This window comes from Odontomachus brunneus, unplaced genomic scaffold, assembly GCF_010583005.1.
Source record: "Odontomachus brunneus isolate Ranch 3 - 2012 unplaced genomic scaffold, Obru_v1 Obru_scaffold_021, whole genome shotgun sequence".
Taxonomy (NCBI): domain Eukaryota; kingdom Metazoa; phylum Arthropoda; class Insecta; order Hymenoptera; family Formicidae; genus Odontomachus; species Odontomachus brunneus.
This window is the reverse complement of record NW_022639471.1, coordinates 2,417,112-2,435,200: the sequence shown is the minus strand read 5'-3', so window position 1 is coordinate 2,435,200 and position 18,089 is coordinate 2,417,112. Positions and strand designations below refer to the sequence as shown.

The 18,089-nt window shown below is 38.7% G+C and overlaps 2 protein-coding genes and 2 long non-coding RNA genes across 8 annotated transcripts in view; 1 reads left to right on the top strand and 3 right to left on the bottom strand.

Moving 5' to 3' along the window:
• The window catches only part of LOC116842095, a 332,290-nt gene extending 331,537 nt beyond the window's left edge, over positions 1-753 (bottom strand). The window contains exons 1-3 of one of the 3 annotated variants that reach the window (XR_004377674.1): positions 492-753; positions 282-388; positions 45-169 (exon numbers count right to left, since the gene is read on the bottom strand). Coding sequence is in view for 1 of the 3 variants with exons in the window: in XM_032810811.1 (XP_032666702.1) it covers positions 45-137 (93 nt within the window). In the remaining 2 variants the exon portion in view is untranslated. The remainder of the gene's footprint in view (positions 1-44; positions 170-281; positions 389-491) is intronic. The other 2 variants (XR_004377673.1, XM_032810811.1) reach the window with 2 other exon arrangements.
• Positions 1-17,796, top strand: part of LOC116842094 — a 422,139-nt gene extending 404,343 nt beyond the window's left edge. For all 3 annotated transcript variants that reach the window (XM_032810806.1, XM_032810807.1, XM_032810805.1), the window contains exons 14-17: positions 1,617-1,775; positions 3,781-4,057; positions 11,565-11,706; positions 15,040-17,796. In XM_032810806.1, the coding sequence (XP_032666697.1) occupies positions 1,617-1,775; positions 3,781-4,057; positions 11,565-11,706; positions 15,040-15,235 (774 nt within the window). In that variant the 3' untranslated portion in view covers positions 15,236-17,796. The remainder of the gene's footprint in view (positions 1-1,616; positions 1,776-3,780; positions 4,058-11,564; positions 11,707-15,039) is intronic.
• On the bottom strand, positions 3,947-6,938 carry LOC116842097. Its single transcript, XR_004377676.1, has 3 exons — positions 6,538-6,938; positions 5,954-6,097; positions 3,947-4,087 (listed from the first exon to the last, which is right to left on the bottom strand). It is a non-coding gene; the product is annotated as an uncharacterized LOC116842097 (long non-coding RNA).
• Positions 7,986-13,720, bottom strand: LOC116842096. Its single transcript, XR_004377675.1, has 6 exons — positions 13,507-13,720; positions 11,902-12,092; positions 11,487-11,674; positions 10,788-10,869; positions 10,099-10,214; positions 7,986-9,941 (listed from the first exon to the last, which is right to left on the bottom strand). It is a non-coding gene; the product is annotated as an uncharacterized LOC116842096 (long non-coding RNA).
• Positions 17,797-18,089: the final 293 nt, after the last annotated feature.

The window sequence follows — 18,089 nt, the reverse complement described above, 5'->3', positions numbered from 1 at the left end:
AGAGTGTTTAAACAGTTAAATAATGTAAAAATCTATAAATTTACCTTTGAGCTGACCGGGTTGGGCCCGAACCGGATCCTCCGGTACGGCAAACTGCACATCCACTGATACAGCACCCGCATCCATAGGAACGCCATCCTTCGAAACCGCTTCCACCGTGTAACCAGTTCTGAAACAAAAAACATAGGTTTCCTGATTAGTTCACTGCCGATAGAGAGATTAGCGAGTACGAGACTCGACCGTAAATCTAACAAGAACAAAGTGCAGTAGACACCACTTACATTTCAAGATGCTGTTGTTGTTAATGACCCTACCACAGTAACGGACCGCATCCGCAGAAACTCCATCCTTTGAAACAGCTCCTACGTAGTCGTAGATTTTGTCAGTTCTGAAACAGAAAACATACATTTCTCAATTAGTTATTACTGATACAGAAGTTAGGAAATACGAGACTATTGCTAAATCTAACAAGAATGAAATGCAGTAGATACCTGTTATATTTCAAGATGTTATGGCTAACAATGATCCCAAGATAGTGATGAACTATGCAAAATATTTCAATTAGGCTCACGATCGCTGTGACGAAATTATAAAAGTTGAAAATAACGCGCGCGACATATTCCGACACGCACGAGCCGGCATCTAAAACTGTAATAACGTGCTATTGAGGTGTACTGTAGAGTATGTGTATATTACCGACCTTTCGCGCGCGCACCAAAGTCGGACTGTTTACATTCGAGCGTCTCGCTCGCTCCTGCTAACTTACTTTTCGATTATTTACCTTTCGCAACTTATGTATGTACGTGTGCGTGTATGTGTGTGTATTAGTAGTATATTCATTATACTATAAATATTATTTCAATATTAATACTAATATTTCACATCATATCAAAACGCTAATGTTTCAATATTAATATTATAGATACTATTCCATAGTACTATAACATTAATGATACTTACATTAATGCTAACATTAATAGTTATTAGTCATTTTTTAATACGTATCCCGACGGCATTTGATCCACATTCCTGTACATATTGTGCAGCCGTACCGATTATTAAAATCTAATAATTATAAAATTCCAATTCCGATAATAATAATTGACGAACAATATGCGACACATTCCGAGCCAAAATTTCATTCCCACATTAATCCTGCAATTTTCATCGAACTTGAGAGAGCAATAAAGAATTAAGAGATATAATATTATGCAGATTACCGAGAGACTCCTCTCCTGTTTTTGATATCACAAATGATTATTTATTGCTTTTTCCATGTTGAGACTTCAAGAACAACCTGCCTTAGAATTGTTTCATATTCACTCGATATTTCACCTGGATTTAATACTTCTTTAATTTCAATAATTAATATATTAATTATAATTCTCTATTGATCCTGTGTAAGTTTAATTACGGAGTTAACGTAAGATCAAAAATTTCGACTCGCGCGTAAATCGATTTAACACTATTTCCTTTCACGTCGAATTTCAACGGGCCTCGACTTTGATACGAAATTTCTTCTTATTTTATTTCATTCCTGCCGTTCCTTTCGCGGCCCTTCCCGCTCATATAGATTTTTATCCGCGCTGTTACAATATCTATGTTTTTATTCGCAGGTGAAAGGTAGCACAAAACAAATCCCGAACAATCCATGCGAAACCAAATGTGGGGATAGCGGTTGCCACTGCGTCAGCAAGTCCCTCGAGAATATGGACCACCTTTTGCTCGTCTCCGAGACCGGTCACATTGTCACCTGCCTCTGCGGAAATTACCAGGTAAACGCACGCGACGGGAAGAGCTCGGCCCTTCACTCGAGCATCTGAACATGCCGCGGCCGCTTTACAATCTTACATTGCGCGCTCTCCTTCTCTCTCTCTCTCTCTCTCTCTTTTCCTCGTTTCCTGAATGCATGTCGAGATAAAAGCGATCGTTATTACCGCAACTTTTATATCTCCGCATTGTCATGCGAGTAGGCCAGCGATGTCGTTAAAATATAACGCTCGCAATACACGCAATTTTCCGCGCACGAGTGGCTGTTGCTCTCTTTGTGCTCGTTATATCGTCCTTAGCGGGAAAGACGGGTCTTTCTTTCAAAGAAAATTCATTGTGTGCACGACGTCTTAAAAATCTGAGTTACATCTCCGTCGTTGTCGATAAAACGAAGTCTCATAAATCGGTTTCTTACATGAACGGAAGATTGTTTCAGAAGATCAATTCAACGCGACATATGTAACGCTTGCTTAAAATGTACGCGCAACAATTTCATTGAGGTGACCCCACCTCGTTTACTCGGATCGTAATTTCAATCCTACTTTGGAGCCAAACTTTCTAACGTCTGTATATTCTACAGGATCAGAATATATTTAATATATGTGGAAATTGAAGTTCTACTTACAAGGAACATTCGCGAAGTGTGTGTCTCCGATTTCGATGAAACTTGGCATATTTATAGAATGGCGAAAAATAAGAGATCCATATTTTTTTTATCGGCAATGGCTCAGGTTTAAGGAGTGAAACTACCCCTCAAAGTTTCATGTCCTTTTTGCTATCTCTGTAACTATTGGAAATAGAAAAAAACTTTTCAGCCCATTTTATTTTTGATAAAAAACCGCATAACTTTTATCTAAAAAGTTTTTTTCTATCTCTATAACTATCTTAATAGTTACAGAGATAGTAAAAAGAACATGAAACTTTGAGGAGTAGTTTTACCCCTTAAACCTGCGCCATTGCAAATAAAAAAAATATGGGTCCCTTATTTTTGGCCACTCTATAAATATGCCAAGTTTCATCGAAATCGGAAACACACACTTCGCGAAAATTCCTTGTTAGCGCCTCTAAATGATAGAAAAGACAACATCTAAAGAGTTAGTAAAGTTAAATAGAATAAAGAAAGATTGACGTAGTCTTCAGAATATCAAAATATGGGCGTTAAATTGAGGTCAAAAATAGGATCAAAATTTCGACTGGGACATCGTCGGATCAATGATGTCGCGCAAAGAAATCAAACGCAATGTAACAATCCACGACAACCTCGGCAAATTCAAGCGCGCGATCGTTACGCGAGAAGGAAAAACTGTGTGCGCGCGCGATTCGACGACATACTGGTTTTTGTCGAGCCGAATTTGACGTCAAATACGGGAAAGCCACAGGAAGCTGTCAACGATAGATAATTTATTCAATGCAAAATATGTTTACCGCAAACCTCGCGCACACGCCATAAACTGACCTGACTTTGACTGTATCCATATGATGATTATTAATAGGCGTATTATCAGATTACCCAATAGAGTGTAATCGTTATGACGGGTCTATAAACGGTAATACGATTTCGATTCCGGGATCATCGTTTCATATTCAAATGCTCATTATTTCGGCACAATTGAGGGCTATCGTGCGAACTGCAACGTAAACAATAGACCGAATCTGTATAATTTAACTGCGCAGAATTAAACGCGACATCCGCGATTGATTATTAGGTGCGCGTCTATCGAGAAACGACGTTTGCGTAAACTCGCGTTCTTTCTTTTGAAATTTCTCTTCCCTCTGAAATCCCGTAACAGAATTTACTGTTAAAAGTGACAACGCGTTATTGCTATTTACTCTTTTTTCCCCTTCTTATCACCCTATCCACGGCCTATTTTTATCAGCGACGTTCGTTTCAGCTTCTTCTTATCGCTCCTTATTTTTCGTTGCGCTCCTCTCCAACAACCGGCTGCCATTTTCCACGCGATATCTCCCAGCCCTCATTTCATCCGTCTAACGGGCTCTATTATCGCGCAGGACTGGCTTCCGGTGGGCATCCGTAGCTGGACTCCCGTCTACATCGAGTGGTCGAGATCGTCGAGAGCGGGCCTCAATTTCCACGCGGCCTACAAGTTTGTCAATGACACTTACTGCGGCGATCACACAACGGCGGAACCGGAAGGCGAGGTCAATGGCGGTGATCTGGCGAGCGCAGGGCTGAAGCTGAATCAGTATTACCAGCAGAAGTGCACCTGGATCCTAGACTCGCCGATCGACAGGCAGCTCGTCATCGAAGTCAAGTCCACTCAGAGCCGTAAGCAGCAACATTCGCGTCTACCAATCGCTGGAAATACATTTTTAAAGTCACGTTGACAAAATCTGCTTGCTTGGGGTCTTTTTCGAGGCAATAGATTTCCGATTTTTCGCGAGAGCCAACAATTTCGTCATGCGCTCTTTCGTATTATTTCCAAACGGACCGACAATTCCAGAGTTCAAATCAACGTCCCGAATTTGAAAAACACAATTTTCGTTCAATTCGACCCTAATTGAAGCTCTAATTTAATATGAACACAATTTGTAGATATAATTGTTACTTATCACATTACATATATAATAGACAAAATTTCGTACAATCGAGATACTCAACGTATAATTTGCTAGCAATTGCATTCACAATTTCGCAATTTCACGTTTATTGCATTCGCGAAACGCTCCTCTTTCTCAAGAGCCGGAGAAAAAGTAATAAGCTATCTTTCGTGAATTTGTTAGTTCGTGATTTTATATCTCGCGAGAAAAACCGAGAGCCATTTAAAAGTACGAAAATGATTTATCTAGAAGGACCTATCTACGTCTCCCAGGAGAACGTTTCGCAGACGATTTATCTTCGAGTGATATTAAAGGAAAACAGAAAGCAGCTGCGTACCGAAGCAGCGTATCTTTTGTAGATCTCGGACATTAAGGATCCTATGTTACTACAGTGCAATTAATTTCTTTGCGGTAACAAACCTGTTGATAGCTCCAATAAAACCGCTTCAACGTGACGACATACAGGGTGTTTCTTTACCTCCGCCCACGAAGCACATAACGTTATTTCTTATAAAAAATTCGAAAAGTCCTGAACTATTTTTGTCTTTGATGCTTAACGAAGCAGATATTCTTTAATAAATTCTAGCAAATCCGCGCGGTTCTTTAGAAGCATACACGTCTGTGAGCCGCACGTGTGCGTGATAGTGTGCATAAATATTCCGCCGCTGCATTCACGCACACTACTAAGCGCGCAGCTCACAGACATACTTCTAAAGAACAGCGCAGATTTGCTGGAATTTATTAAAGAATATCTGCTTCGTTAAGCATCAAAGACAAAAATGGTTCAGGACTTTTCGATTCAATTTTTTATAAGGGATAATATGTTCTTCGTGAGCGAAGATAAATAAACACCCTGTATATTAGCTTGTCGTGGAATTTTTGTAAATTCAACATTAACTTATATAACATTCATGTGAAATACTTAGACTTTCTACAGATCTACAACGTATACAACTAAGCTACAAATTTACATTACACGTTACATAATTTCTCAAGTAAGATAAAAACACGTCGATATCATACATTGAGGAAAAAGAGAGATATCTAAGAAATAAAAAATATTTAAGAATATTTGAAATAATCTTATAAAAACCTAAGAATTCTAAAAATAAGAAATATTTAAAAATATCTAAGAAATAAAAAATATTCGATAGACGCTAATATCTATTTATACTAATATAAAATATTTTTCGAACAAGAAAATACACATTTTCTTAAAATCTTAGCTTTTCATGAAAGCCATTGTTTGTTCCATTTAAATAAAAAAATATAGATTTATTACGTTACCCATCAAAAAAGTATTTTTTGTTCTTTAGATATTTCTTTTTTTTCAATGTGAGTTTCACTTCAAGTTTATGTTTTATAATATGCAATTGTGTGTGTGCAACTATTCTTAGAAAGATTATCGATTTGTATTTTTCTCATACCTAACAAAAAGTTATTATGATTTTGAAAAATGTTTGCTTCGTATAAAAAAAAAATTCTGTTCATGATTCAAACGCGAGCATTAAAATAAATATTTAAAAAAACAAAAGCGAGCAGTTTTCCGCGACGTGTGCATAGAATATATGTTGTCTCTGTTAGCTCAATATATGTACAGAGGGAGAGAGAGAGAACAATGTACCTCTCTCAATTTATTGTTGTTTCTAACGACATTTCCTCTGCCATCGGACTTTTATTTTCATAAGCGCGAATTCTATCCGGCGTCTGTCGTGCGACGGATGGCGTGGACACGAGAGAAATTCTATTCCAATCCTAGTCCTGAGACCTGCAACAGTGAGAAAAACAGAGATAGATCATCTTCCAGGCGACGTACGCCGTCTCTATCGGCGATAAAGAAATAGAAAGAGAGAGAGAGAGAGAGAGAGAGAGAGAGAGAGAGAGAGAGAGAGAGAGAGAGAGAAATCTCCTTTCGATTGCTTTTCTTCCCGTGGTCGACGGAATTTCTGTCCGCGCCGTTGGCTTCGTCTCGTCCTCGTCGTAGTCGTGGTCACGAAAGGACGCGAAAGTTTCAATGAATATAAGTCTAAGGGAGAGGACACGTCGCGGCACGAAAGGACAATGGCGGCCGGCAAAACGAATAGCAGCAGGTCGCGAGATTAAAGAGACCATCGGATTTACTGCGAAACTGTGAGAGCCGCAGCTTCACCGTGTGAAAATCACGTTCCCCTTTCTCTCTTTCTCTCTCACTTTCTCTCGTTCTCTTACCTCGACGCGTTTCTCACCATTTCCTTCTCCACTCTTTTCCGCCCGCTGTTTTCGCGCCTTCGCGTTCGGCAACCGTCTGGCGAACGCCACAACAGCGCCGCTATCGCCGCCGCCACTGCCGTGCATTACCATTCGACAGATCGATCGACTGGTCGAAACCTTTCGACCAGACACATTCATTTCTAGCTACTCGTTTTCCATGACTGTCGATCAATCCGAAAAACGGGAACGTGTTTTTTGGATTAATGCACAGTGATGAGAGATGCATAGCTAGATACGAATGTGGCTAGTAGGAAACTTTTATAGCGAATTCGGCCGCTTGGGCTAGTGTGCACTGAGTGCTCACTAAGGCTTGTTCATAACCCGTTCTGATATTTAAGGTCATCTTAAATATATCTTCAAATTGTTCTTAGCCAATAAAATAATCTATACAGCATCCTTACAGATCGTTTCATTGGCTAAGTTTTCGAAGATGTATTTAAGACGATCTTAGATATAAGAACGTGATATAAACAAGCTTGAATGAATACTCAGTACATACTCAGTGCACACTAGAGCAAACGGCCGAATTCGGTATTGGCAACTATCGATCTGTCGATGCTAAGGCATCGCGAGACTGAGTGTACGCTGGTTTGCAAAGCACTTTTCTTCGATGGAGTTTGGAACGCAGCCAATGTAACCCACTGAGAGAATACAATCTTCGGGAATTAAACAGAAACGAGTTCTCTCATTGGACCATCGGTCACGTTCCAAAACCCATGGAAAGAAAGTGTTCAAACCGTTTTGAAATGCTCCTGATGTTAACAATTTGACGTCATCTACTATTCTTCTATCACCGCGCTTCTAATTCCCGATTAATAAATTCAACGATCGCCCGATTCTATTGCTACTTGAATAAGGCTAAGTTCGTCTTACACGCTTTCGTGCTGAAAGTGAAACATCATTCTATCTTCCTTCGGCGTATAATGAGCGATAAAGATAGAATGATGCTCTCAGCACGAAAGTATGTAAGAAGAACTTATAACAACCGTAATAATAACAAGTGTGAGAGACGCCGACTCGACGCGTCGCGACAAGCACCGGTTGCATGCACCGCATGTAAGACGAGATTATTCCTTAATAACGTACTCACAATACCTCCTGACGATCACACATCGCTATTTTCGACGCTCCCAATACTTATTCCCGCACGAGATTCACTCTCGACAGATAAAAAGCGCGTAAAACGCGGAGCAATGTCGATCGATGTATTCACGACGGCTGCTTGGCGCAAAAGGATCGAAATCCAACATGGCCGCACAATCAATGAAAATGCGCGCGAACATTTTCGCGCCGCTACAACGACGTCCTCTGCACACTCAATCCCGCAAGTATCTTACCATTCGATACATCGATCTATTCGATAGGTCGATCTATTTGACAGATCAATTAAATTATTATTATAAATAATTGTATAATAATTTGTAATTATGCTCCTACATGACATTTATACTTATAATTATCCACATTTACGATTATATGTAATCACAAATATAATTTTACATAATTCTCTAAAATTATACACGGAAAGAATATATATTATAACATTTTCTTTCTCGCGTGAATTCTTTCCAATTTTACTGTTTTCTAGTGCAGAAATAAATTATCAATAAGACTATCTTAAAGTACACAATAAATTTCTCGAGAAACGTGGCAAGTCTTTTAACACCAATTTTAAAATTTTAGTTTCTAAAATATAAAGCGTAAAATGAAAAGATAGTTAATTAGTCTGCGGAGAATATCGATTCATTCTACGGTTAGAAAATTCTATGATTTTTAATAGAAAATTCCCTCAGTGTAATATAATTATTTTTGCTCAGGAGGTCAAAGCTAGTTGCTGTTCGCGCTCCTCATTGTCTTTTAATGTTATTCCTCGTTTTATTTTAATGTTATTCCTATTTTAGTATTATTCCCGCTAATTTATTCCGCGCTCTTGTTTTCTCTCGAAACTCTAATGGCGAGCAAGAGAGCGATCGATGCGACCAGATGCATATACATGTGCGATGATGCGGTGATCCGATTCGTACGTTCGTATGGCTCTGTATTAGACACGGAGAATACTCCCTACGATGTTTCAAAGGATAGAAAAGATGTTTTTATCGGTTTCCCCCGCGCCACGGGCAGATGATAGAAATACGAACGAGACGAGAGCACGGCCTCGTGACGCCGAGCCGTCGCGATATACGGCACTTAGGAATATTAACTAAGGAGAAAAGCGAGACATTGAAATCGCTCCGACGCGAGCGCGGAAAGTTTTGATTTATGCGGCGTCTCGGGCGCAGATGATACGGAGTTTTCGCGTGTAAGCGAAACGCTTCCGTTACGCGCGTCTCGAACGCAATTGCGGTGGTTTATCCGCTTCGCCGGAAGGAACGTGGAAACGAGTCACGTTATTAGATGAATTAACCCCGCCAGGACTTCACAAACGACCCCGTGTTAAAACTATTCACTTTGAATAGTGAACCGCCGCGAATCGAATTACTCCGACGAGACGACGAGCCCTTCTGCGAGTTCGCTCATGGAAATCGTCGGCGTGTTGTGCGTTGCTCCTCGTCTCCTCGTTTCCTCGTGCCCGCGCCTTTTTCATTTTCTTCCTCCTCCTTACGGAACGTTATGAGTGGAGTCGAAACCGTAACCAAAGCCCCACAAACGCCGGGGCCGGAAATAGCTTTAATATACCCCTTTCTCTTTTTCTCTCTTTATGTCTCTCTCACGGGCTGTGGCATCGTCGCGTTTCACCCGCACCTTTTCTCACGCCCATCGCCTTCTCTCGCCCTCTCGCTGAGTCGAGTCGAGTCGCTCTTCTTGCAAAATTTCATCTCTGAGCGTCACATTTTCAGACATAAGAAGTTCGCCAAAATGTTCGCCGCGTGGATAACAAGAATTCTAATAAGCAATTTCCGCAATTAAGTCATTCGTACTCGCACGCATGCACGTTCGCGCGGGTTATTATTTCTTTCGGAATAAATAATAAAAAGCCGAGGAAATATCTCGGCTGGTTACAGTCCAACGTAACGAACCATAAACTAATATTTGAGCGACAAAATTAGTTAGTCTTCCCTCGCTTTATGTCAGCAGTGAGTTTCCGAAAAACCACGACGTCGAGTGAACAAATATTAAGCGAGCAATCAAATTGCACGAGAAAAAATCAATGCGTTTTATGGACTACGGCAACTATGTCCATCAAGTGACGCGTGAATTCGAACAAACGTTAACCCAACAGATAAAGCGAGCACCAAATAAAATCGAGAATAAACGAGGACCATCTTCTCAATCGAATAACTTATACGAGAGTCAATCTATTCAATCAAAATTTCGGAGGAATCGCCGAGAAATCCGCGACGAACGCACTGGAAAAAAACAACCTAAAACATAAAAAATATTTATTAGATGAATATTAATGACATATTTACTTAAATATAAATTCTTTTATTTAAATAGTTTTAAGAAAAAGTATATTTTCTTTTTTATTTGAAAAATATTTTATAATAGTACAAGTAAATATATCATTGTAGTACTCACCGAATAAATATTTTTTATTTCTTAGATATTTTCTCGCTCAGTGTGCCAACGTAACGAATTAAATTTCGAATATTCCTTTGAATATTTCAATATAGAGTTCTCACACTTTCGAGTCGCTGCAACAAATTAAAACGTCACTAGTCAGCAGATTTATTCTGTAATTTTTTAACGCATATATGGAAAAAAATCTCAGTTCACGCAATTAAATAGATACCGGATGAAAAATGATATGTTGCCGAAATTATTAGCCTAAACATTTTTTCAGCTGTATTAAAATTTGATTGCAGTAACTGAGAACAATTGACTGAGTGAAAGCTTCCTTTCTCAGTTAGGAATCTATCTGTTCCTGCAACTGAGTTTCTCATCTAGTCCCTATTCTTACCAGACAACGGAAAATTTAGTTACGCAAACGAAATTGTTTCTTGTATAGATGGTATACAGCGACGCAAGCGTTAGTAAGTCGTCAAGCCGTTATAACAAGTCACATAATAACTGCGCAACGACGTTCAATACGTTAATTGCCGTGGTGGTCACCGGTAACCAGTGCTATAATATCGCCGCGTCTCATTAATTTATATATAAAACTTAGCCAACTGTGTTAATAACAAAGTAAATATATGTCGCCGATAGAGAGCCAATAAAACAAGCTAACAAATATATATATATCGCAAATTGCATTTGTAATTTACCTCAGTTGTGGTGATTTAAACTGCATTAAACTGAGCATTGAAATAATCCATGAAAATCCATGACAGTCAACGTATTAACAACCTAAAAAATTTTATCTAATTTTTAGTGAAATCCTTTTATATTATATGTATTTATTATTATATATATATATATTTTTTTATATTTATATGTATTTATTATAATATATATATTTATATTATATACACTTTGTTATTATATATTATATGCATATGTGGCTTCAAGAGAAGATGCTTTTAAAATCAAAAGAAAAATATTCTAAACACAATATTCTAAACATATTCTAAACACAATATTCTTAAAATTTGAGGAATTTCGTTTTTTATCTACAGTGCAAATTCTTAATAAAAATTTCTTCTAGTAAAAGGCGTTCTACTTCAAGTAAACGTATTCTCCTTGATTCAAAAGGAAAAAAAAGTCAAATAATAGCAGATTTCTTAACAGAATCCTAGTAGATTTCTGATTAATAGTTCATTTCTCTCATTGGAAGAGAAATACTTTCTTGGTAGAGTTCTCACTTAGTATACGGAAATGTAGGAAATAGCACTTTGCAACTAGAATTCTTTTTAGGTTGTTGGAATATTTTCCTGTTGATTTTGAAAGAATCCTCTCTCGGGACTATATACATAAGATGATTCCTAAGAATGAAATCATATATTTTTTATTGAATGATAACTTACAGAATATGAAGGCAATTATTCCTCGCAACACGTATTTCGACGATGTCCGCTCATTACGGTGCCTTTTGTACTTCACAGGACCTTGCACAGCGTGGAACCTCACAATACACGAGTATCGGAAGGACGGCGACCCGGCTGGTCCCAGATTGCACACGTTCTGCTCGAGGGACACGCACAAGAATTTCACCCTGCCGTGGAAGATGAATACCGCGGTGGTTAGGTGAGTTTCTTAACCGGCGCGCTCGGGACCGATTAAGACCCCGACGAAAGTTTCCGCCGCGATCTTGTCTATTAGCTCCGGTTAATGACAGTTTCACGACAGTTTCGACGGGAGATTATGACACGGCTCGTTGAAATATAAGCGTCGTTTTGCGCGACGACGACGACGGCGACGGCGACGAGCGATCGGACTCACCCGTGTTTGTGTGCAAGATTGTGTCGAACACGCGCTCACATAAAACCGACGATTGATGCCCGCGCGATCCGTAACTGTCGTCTCGTGGGAAGAAATTATCCTCTGATTAACAATCGGCCATCGTTCATCGCACCTTACGACGTCAATTCCAGCGTTACGACCGGCGCCGGCATCACTCGTCATTCCGTAATCTGCCAGGTATAAAGAAAAATATGTTAACAGAAAAAGAGAGAGAGAAGGAGACATTCTCTCATTGTCCGTGACAATGATCGATACAATTAAATCAAAAAAATGACAGAGTCATTTGTATCGTATTCTCGAGAAAACGAATCTTTCCCTTTACAATCGGAGAAAGGAAATATACATGAAGATGCTCGCGTGATCCAAAACATCAATACATCATTAAATATACATCTATCCACTCAGAAAGTCAGAGGTCTCGCTCGTATTTTCACATTTTCTAGTAATATATATATCGTCAGGTCGAGAAAAATTTTTCATTGGTAAATGTAAACGAACATTTTTGCTCGTTTGCTCATTTGCAATTCGTTTGCTCGTGCTAATAAAGAACAAAAGCTTTGTTCATCTGATTCTCATTGTTAATTTGTATTATTCACAAAATGGTCTCTTTGATCTGTATTTTAATGATATTTTTCGAGAAATAAAAAATCTTCTGACCGGCGACGAAGAGTTTATCTGTGTCTTACTTGTAATATCGAATTTACGAATTTAATCAACTGAAAGAGAAATATTATTATATCGCGCACAAAAAAATTAAAGCCATCATTTCTCTCGTTTATGAAAATTTATCTGGCTGTGATTTTCGCAAAAATAATGAGAGAAAAATGTTTCGGGAAGCATATTATGTTTGAAGTTTTAATTTCGCGACATATTTTCGAATATAAAATTTAATTAATTTTGAAAATATACCACATACAGATATAAATCTCAAAATCCGTAAAACTATTTTTTATCCATAGAAATATCGTTTGAAGTTTGCCGAATTGTTTCAAAAATGTGAACTTCCCATTTTAATTTCCATGTCCGCATATTGCGATCTGACCTTTTTCCAGCTAGTTATTTGATGTTAAAGCAAAATCCATTCTACAGGTTTTGATTGTTTAAAACAGGCGGGCGAATCGACATATAACACTCGCTAACTGATACATGAAAGTTAAGTTTCAAAAGCATGCACAGTATATTTCATAAATATTTTTCAATGTTAAAACTCAGTTAATAGATGAAATAAAAAACTGTCTGAACGTCAATTCGCATTTAATTCATATTTAGGCAACAAATGACAGTAACATTGTGACAAACTTAGGATGTGATCCATGAGATGCTATAAATGTTTTAAAGCACCATATAGACTAATCATAGTTTCTATTTAAGCGTTCCAAACCGTTTGCAGCGTCTAATTGATCGCATCCTTAATACGCCTGAAAAGTAAAAACTTTAACCTTTAAATTGATTCTCGAATAATCTCAATATCACTATTTTTACAGAAATTACAATCTGCCTATTATGCAAATCAAAATTTGCTTATTTGTCATAAATGAGAAAAGTTACCCTTGCAAATTGTAATGATGCAACAGATTCAAATACCTGCGTAAAAGTACACCTGACTTTCCGTTGGATCGTACTCTTTGCGAAGGCCTTCTGACTTATCGCTGAATCGTTGGAACTCCGAGATAAATCGGCACCTGACCGTTCCTTCAGTTATTGTTCCCTCTAGTCTAGTCTGTCGTTGTGTCAAAACTCTTCGGCTTCCGAAGTTAATTTTCTGGAATAGCTTAGTTTCACCTCTACTAAAAGTAGAGGTTACTCAGCCCGCACGTTACGACAAAGCACTACTTCTGCGCGATGCTAATCGTCTAGTTGGCGCCATCTATCGGTGTCGAGTAAAAACTCGTCACCAGAAGGGTTTGAGTCTTGGCTAATCGGTCGGTAAATGTTGGTTAAAGAAGGTTCGAGTTTTGGTTAATTTAGTTCCACAGTCTCCATTATGAGCCGCCACTATACTCATACCCATGAATTGGTACAATTCAACGACACATCGAACACCTCCAACATTTACCAAATAAAATGACTCGTTAGACAGTTAAATGCACTTCTCCATTATATGAAATTTTATGAGCAGTAACTTTGACAAAAGTGACAAAACGAAGATAGTCCAAGAAACATTTAAAGACTTGAAATCTCTACTTCTCAGATATATTAAATTCATGTTTCCTTTATCGCTAAGATATATCGAGCTGAATGAGAAATAGTAACTTTCAATCTTTTTTTATCTTTCAATCTTATTTTTCAATTGAGTTTTATAAAGAAAAAATTGTTTATCTAAAATATGATACATATATATTAAAAAGGAAACTTTAAGCTTTTTGTTTATTGTGTGACACATCAAAGCCGAAAATGCAGTTTTTGCTTCAACATTGAATTCGATGAAAAAAAATTGCTCCACAATTTGCAAATATACAAATTAAAGAAAAAGATTCAATTTTTCGAATGATACATATCATCTGCGAGTTTTTATTTACGCGGAGTAACACGATATAATTTAGGAAAATGTTTAATTTGACGGATCTCCGTCTATACCTTTATAGAAATATCATACTAAGAATCATTGATAATTACTTATTTTCAGTATTAAAAATACTAGATAATAAGTAATTATCAATGATTCTTAGTATGATATTTCTATAAGGGTATATAGTTATATAACATTACACACATTAATTTGACGTTATATTCGCAAATACATCTAAAAATTAGATACTTTAATCTACCAAATGCTTCTTTATACACCTCGTTATCATTTTTATACAAGTAACTTGATGTTATTTTCTTTGATCGCATATTGAGAGAAGAGATCGTCTCGTAATCGTACAAAAAATAAAGTAATTATCTAACTATTCTTAGCGCGTACAGAAAATTAGAGACACTTCTTCATATCGAAGGAAGTACGAGAATGATCTCAAATAAATTGTATAATTCTGGTTTGAACATGAAAGAACGACCAAGTAGAGTGCGCACGCGAATGTTTGCGTAAGATCAATTAATCGTTCTAAATGATTATTTTACGAAATCTAAATAAGATCTAAATAAGATCTAAATAAGATCTAATGCATTTTCCAGGCTGCAAGCCCTCGGGAGGACAGCTCCGCAGTACATCATGAGATGGAGTAGTCACACGGTGACAGCCAACACTCGCAAAAGCGGACCGTCGCCTGCGCCGAACCACGTGTTGGGCGCCTCGGGTAGAGGCGAGCCACGAGGAAGAATCCTCTTAATGGCGTTCGCGATTCTGCTCGCATGCTCATACGGTTGTTGAGAGCTCGCGATGAAGACGCATCTGCACACATGCAAAAAACACACACATACACAAGCGCATACGTTCCTGTTAATCGAACGAGCCTAAGTTAATAACCCCGTGTACATAAACGATGAGGACTCGGAGTTGGTCCTCGTTTTACGTCGCTCGATGTAAGATGCTTTACTAAGCAGCACCGGTACCGATCGACAGCCGAGGTGTCACCGGCTGGGTTCGTTAACCACGCGCTACATAATCTGCCAGGGAAAAATATTTTATGCGTGCGACGCATCCACGCACACAGACATATACATACATACATATACACATGCGAGAGACGATATCGAAGACAAATTTTAACTGATACACGCGCTATATTTTTCACTCTATACACGACTTGATCTTCCTCGCGGCTGATGTGACGGAGGGTTAACGAGCCAGAGATTGCCGCTCCTCAATCACATCACAGGCAGCACGAACTCTTGAAAGACGTCTTCCCAAAACAGACACGAAGGCCGTTATTCTGAAAAATCTTCTTTATCGATAAAAGTACCTCTAGATGTAACTATAAGGCTTACAAGAAACACTTAAAGACACTTTTACCGATAAAAGAGAATTCAGAATAAGATCTTAAGTTACAATAACGTTATATCAATGTTACAATTTGCAACAATGCAACTGTTATATACAACAGGCGTTTATTGCACTTACATTGTTGAATGGGAAGTTGGAACATTCATGCAATGTGTTCTGCAATTGGTGTCTACTGAGCCTAAAAAAAGAAGTTCTTTAAAAGTTTCGGCTGTCTGAGTATATTACACACTGGCACACACGCGTTCGTCATACGCACGTCGGAATTTAAAGAGTGACGATCACAGCACGTCTGAGTAAGCGCAATTATCTTGCACATCTTCGTCAACTGAATTAATTTGCGTTTTTCACCACGTTCCATACGAGAATACACGTACGAACCGTCATCCGTTTCAAGATCACATTCTATCCCGTATCAATGTGGTGCACGGTGTCTTCTTCAGTCCAACGTAGGATTCAGTCGTCGCAGTCTCCAAAGCGTTTTTATAAATTGATATATTAGCTCCATCGAGAATCCTATCAATAAACATGTACAAAAATTGTTACACCGAAGTTGCGATCGTCTGATTATTTCATCTGACGAGAAAGTCACGATAACGTGAGAAGAGTGCAGCTTCTCGGCGCGTTTTCACGATCACGATCACTTTAAGGACTCAAGGAGGGCCCAACGAGTGGCGCACGTGTATATATTATACATATATATAAAGAAGAAATTAAACACATATGCAGAACGCGATGCACGGATTTGAAGAGTAGAAGAAGAAGAAAGAAAAGTCACACGTCACCTCTATCTCTCCCACTCTTTCACGCGATTGCCAAATTACACGTGTAAGAGGATCGCGACACGTAGCCGATGTGTACATATGTAGTGGCATTTGGATAGCATTTGTACAGAACACGACTAATTGTCTACACTAAGCCCGCGCGGAGATTACTGTAAAGTAAACGATAAGGACAATTAACGATTAATCGCGATCATTCGCGGTCTCCCCAAGAGGGAGAGAGAGACATGAGACGCGCAATGCGACAGAAGCGCGCGTAAGATACGAAGAGAGTGTATTTTGACGAACGAGCTTCGCGTGCCCCGCGTGCACACGCGCGATTTAATATTGTTACACACGCGGTTCCATGGCCGAACGGGGCCCTCTCATCTCAGAAAGATATCGTCGATCCGGATCCTCCCTCCGCGTGGAGTCCCGAGAGGCTCCTCCGCGAAACGAGACGGGACACGCCGATCCGCCGTGGAACGCGCGCGCAATTATTATCGGGATAAGGCGGAAATAAACGCTATAGGTCGTAAATATCTAATGTACGTACTTACTACTAACGCCACAGCCGGTAGGACGAGCCGCGGATCATGATACTCCGACTGTGCAACGGTGTGAGGGAGCGTTTCTACGAGACTTTTCCATTAATTTTATATCGAAGCCACGCGAAAAATCCTCGCGAGATTCATCATTCTTCTCCTTCTCTCTGTTCTTTTTTACACACGCACACAGACCACGTCGTTTTACGATCGCGTACGAAGCATGTGACGCGACACGTGGGCCTAAGTCGTTCCCGTATTATACTCTCCTCCTGAGAATATCCTCGCGCACCCAAGGCGCTTTAACACATGGCTACTCGTGATTACTTTTCGCGCGGCTTACATATCTCGCGTGTCAATGTCCCTCATTTTGCAAATACGCGCACATATTCTCGGTCTTGTTTTAAAAATTACAAGCGTAGGCCGTCGTCTCTTTCCGACGTCGAAAGCACGTTGTTAACAGCGGAACGCCCACAGTTTTAACACTGTAACTATCAAAGCAGTCAAAATGATCGATTTATAATTTCTTGAAAGAATTACTCAAATTTCTAAAACGTCGCAGTTTATATTTTCAATCGACTTTGAGTGAAATTTCAAAGTAAATGCTGTATATTTAAAATATAAAATTAAATAACAGAATATATATATATATATATATATATATATATATATATATATATATATAACTAAGAAATAAAATCAAGAAATGGTTTACATTACGTATTTTATTCGAAAATGAATTATTTTGACTGTTCTGGTAGAAACGCTAGTCACGTTAATTGTCGGTAGTTAAGAATTCAATTTATCACCGTGTCATTTTGCCCCACGAGTGTGACTTATCGGCGAAGAGTATCGCTACATCTTGTAACGTCTCTCTTCGTAACATTTTCCTGGCGAGCAATCTATATACAATTTCCGATTTCAACGAATTAAATCGACCATACCTGTGGACGTTTTAATGCTGAGATATGTAATATT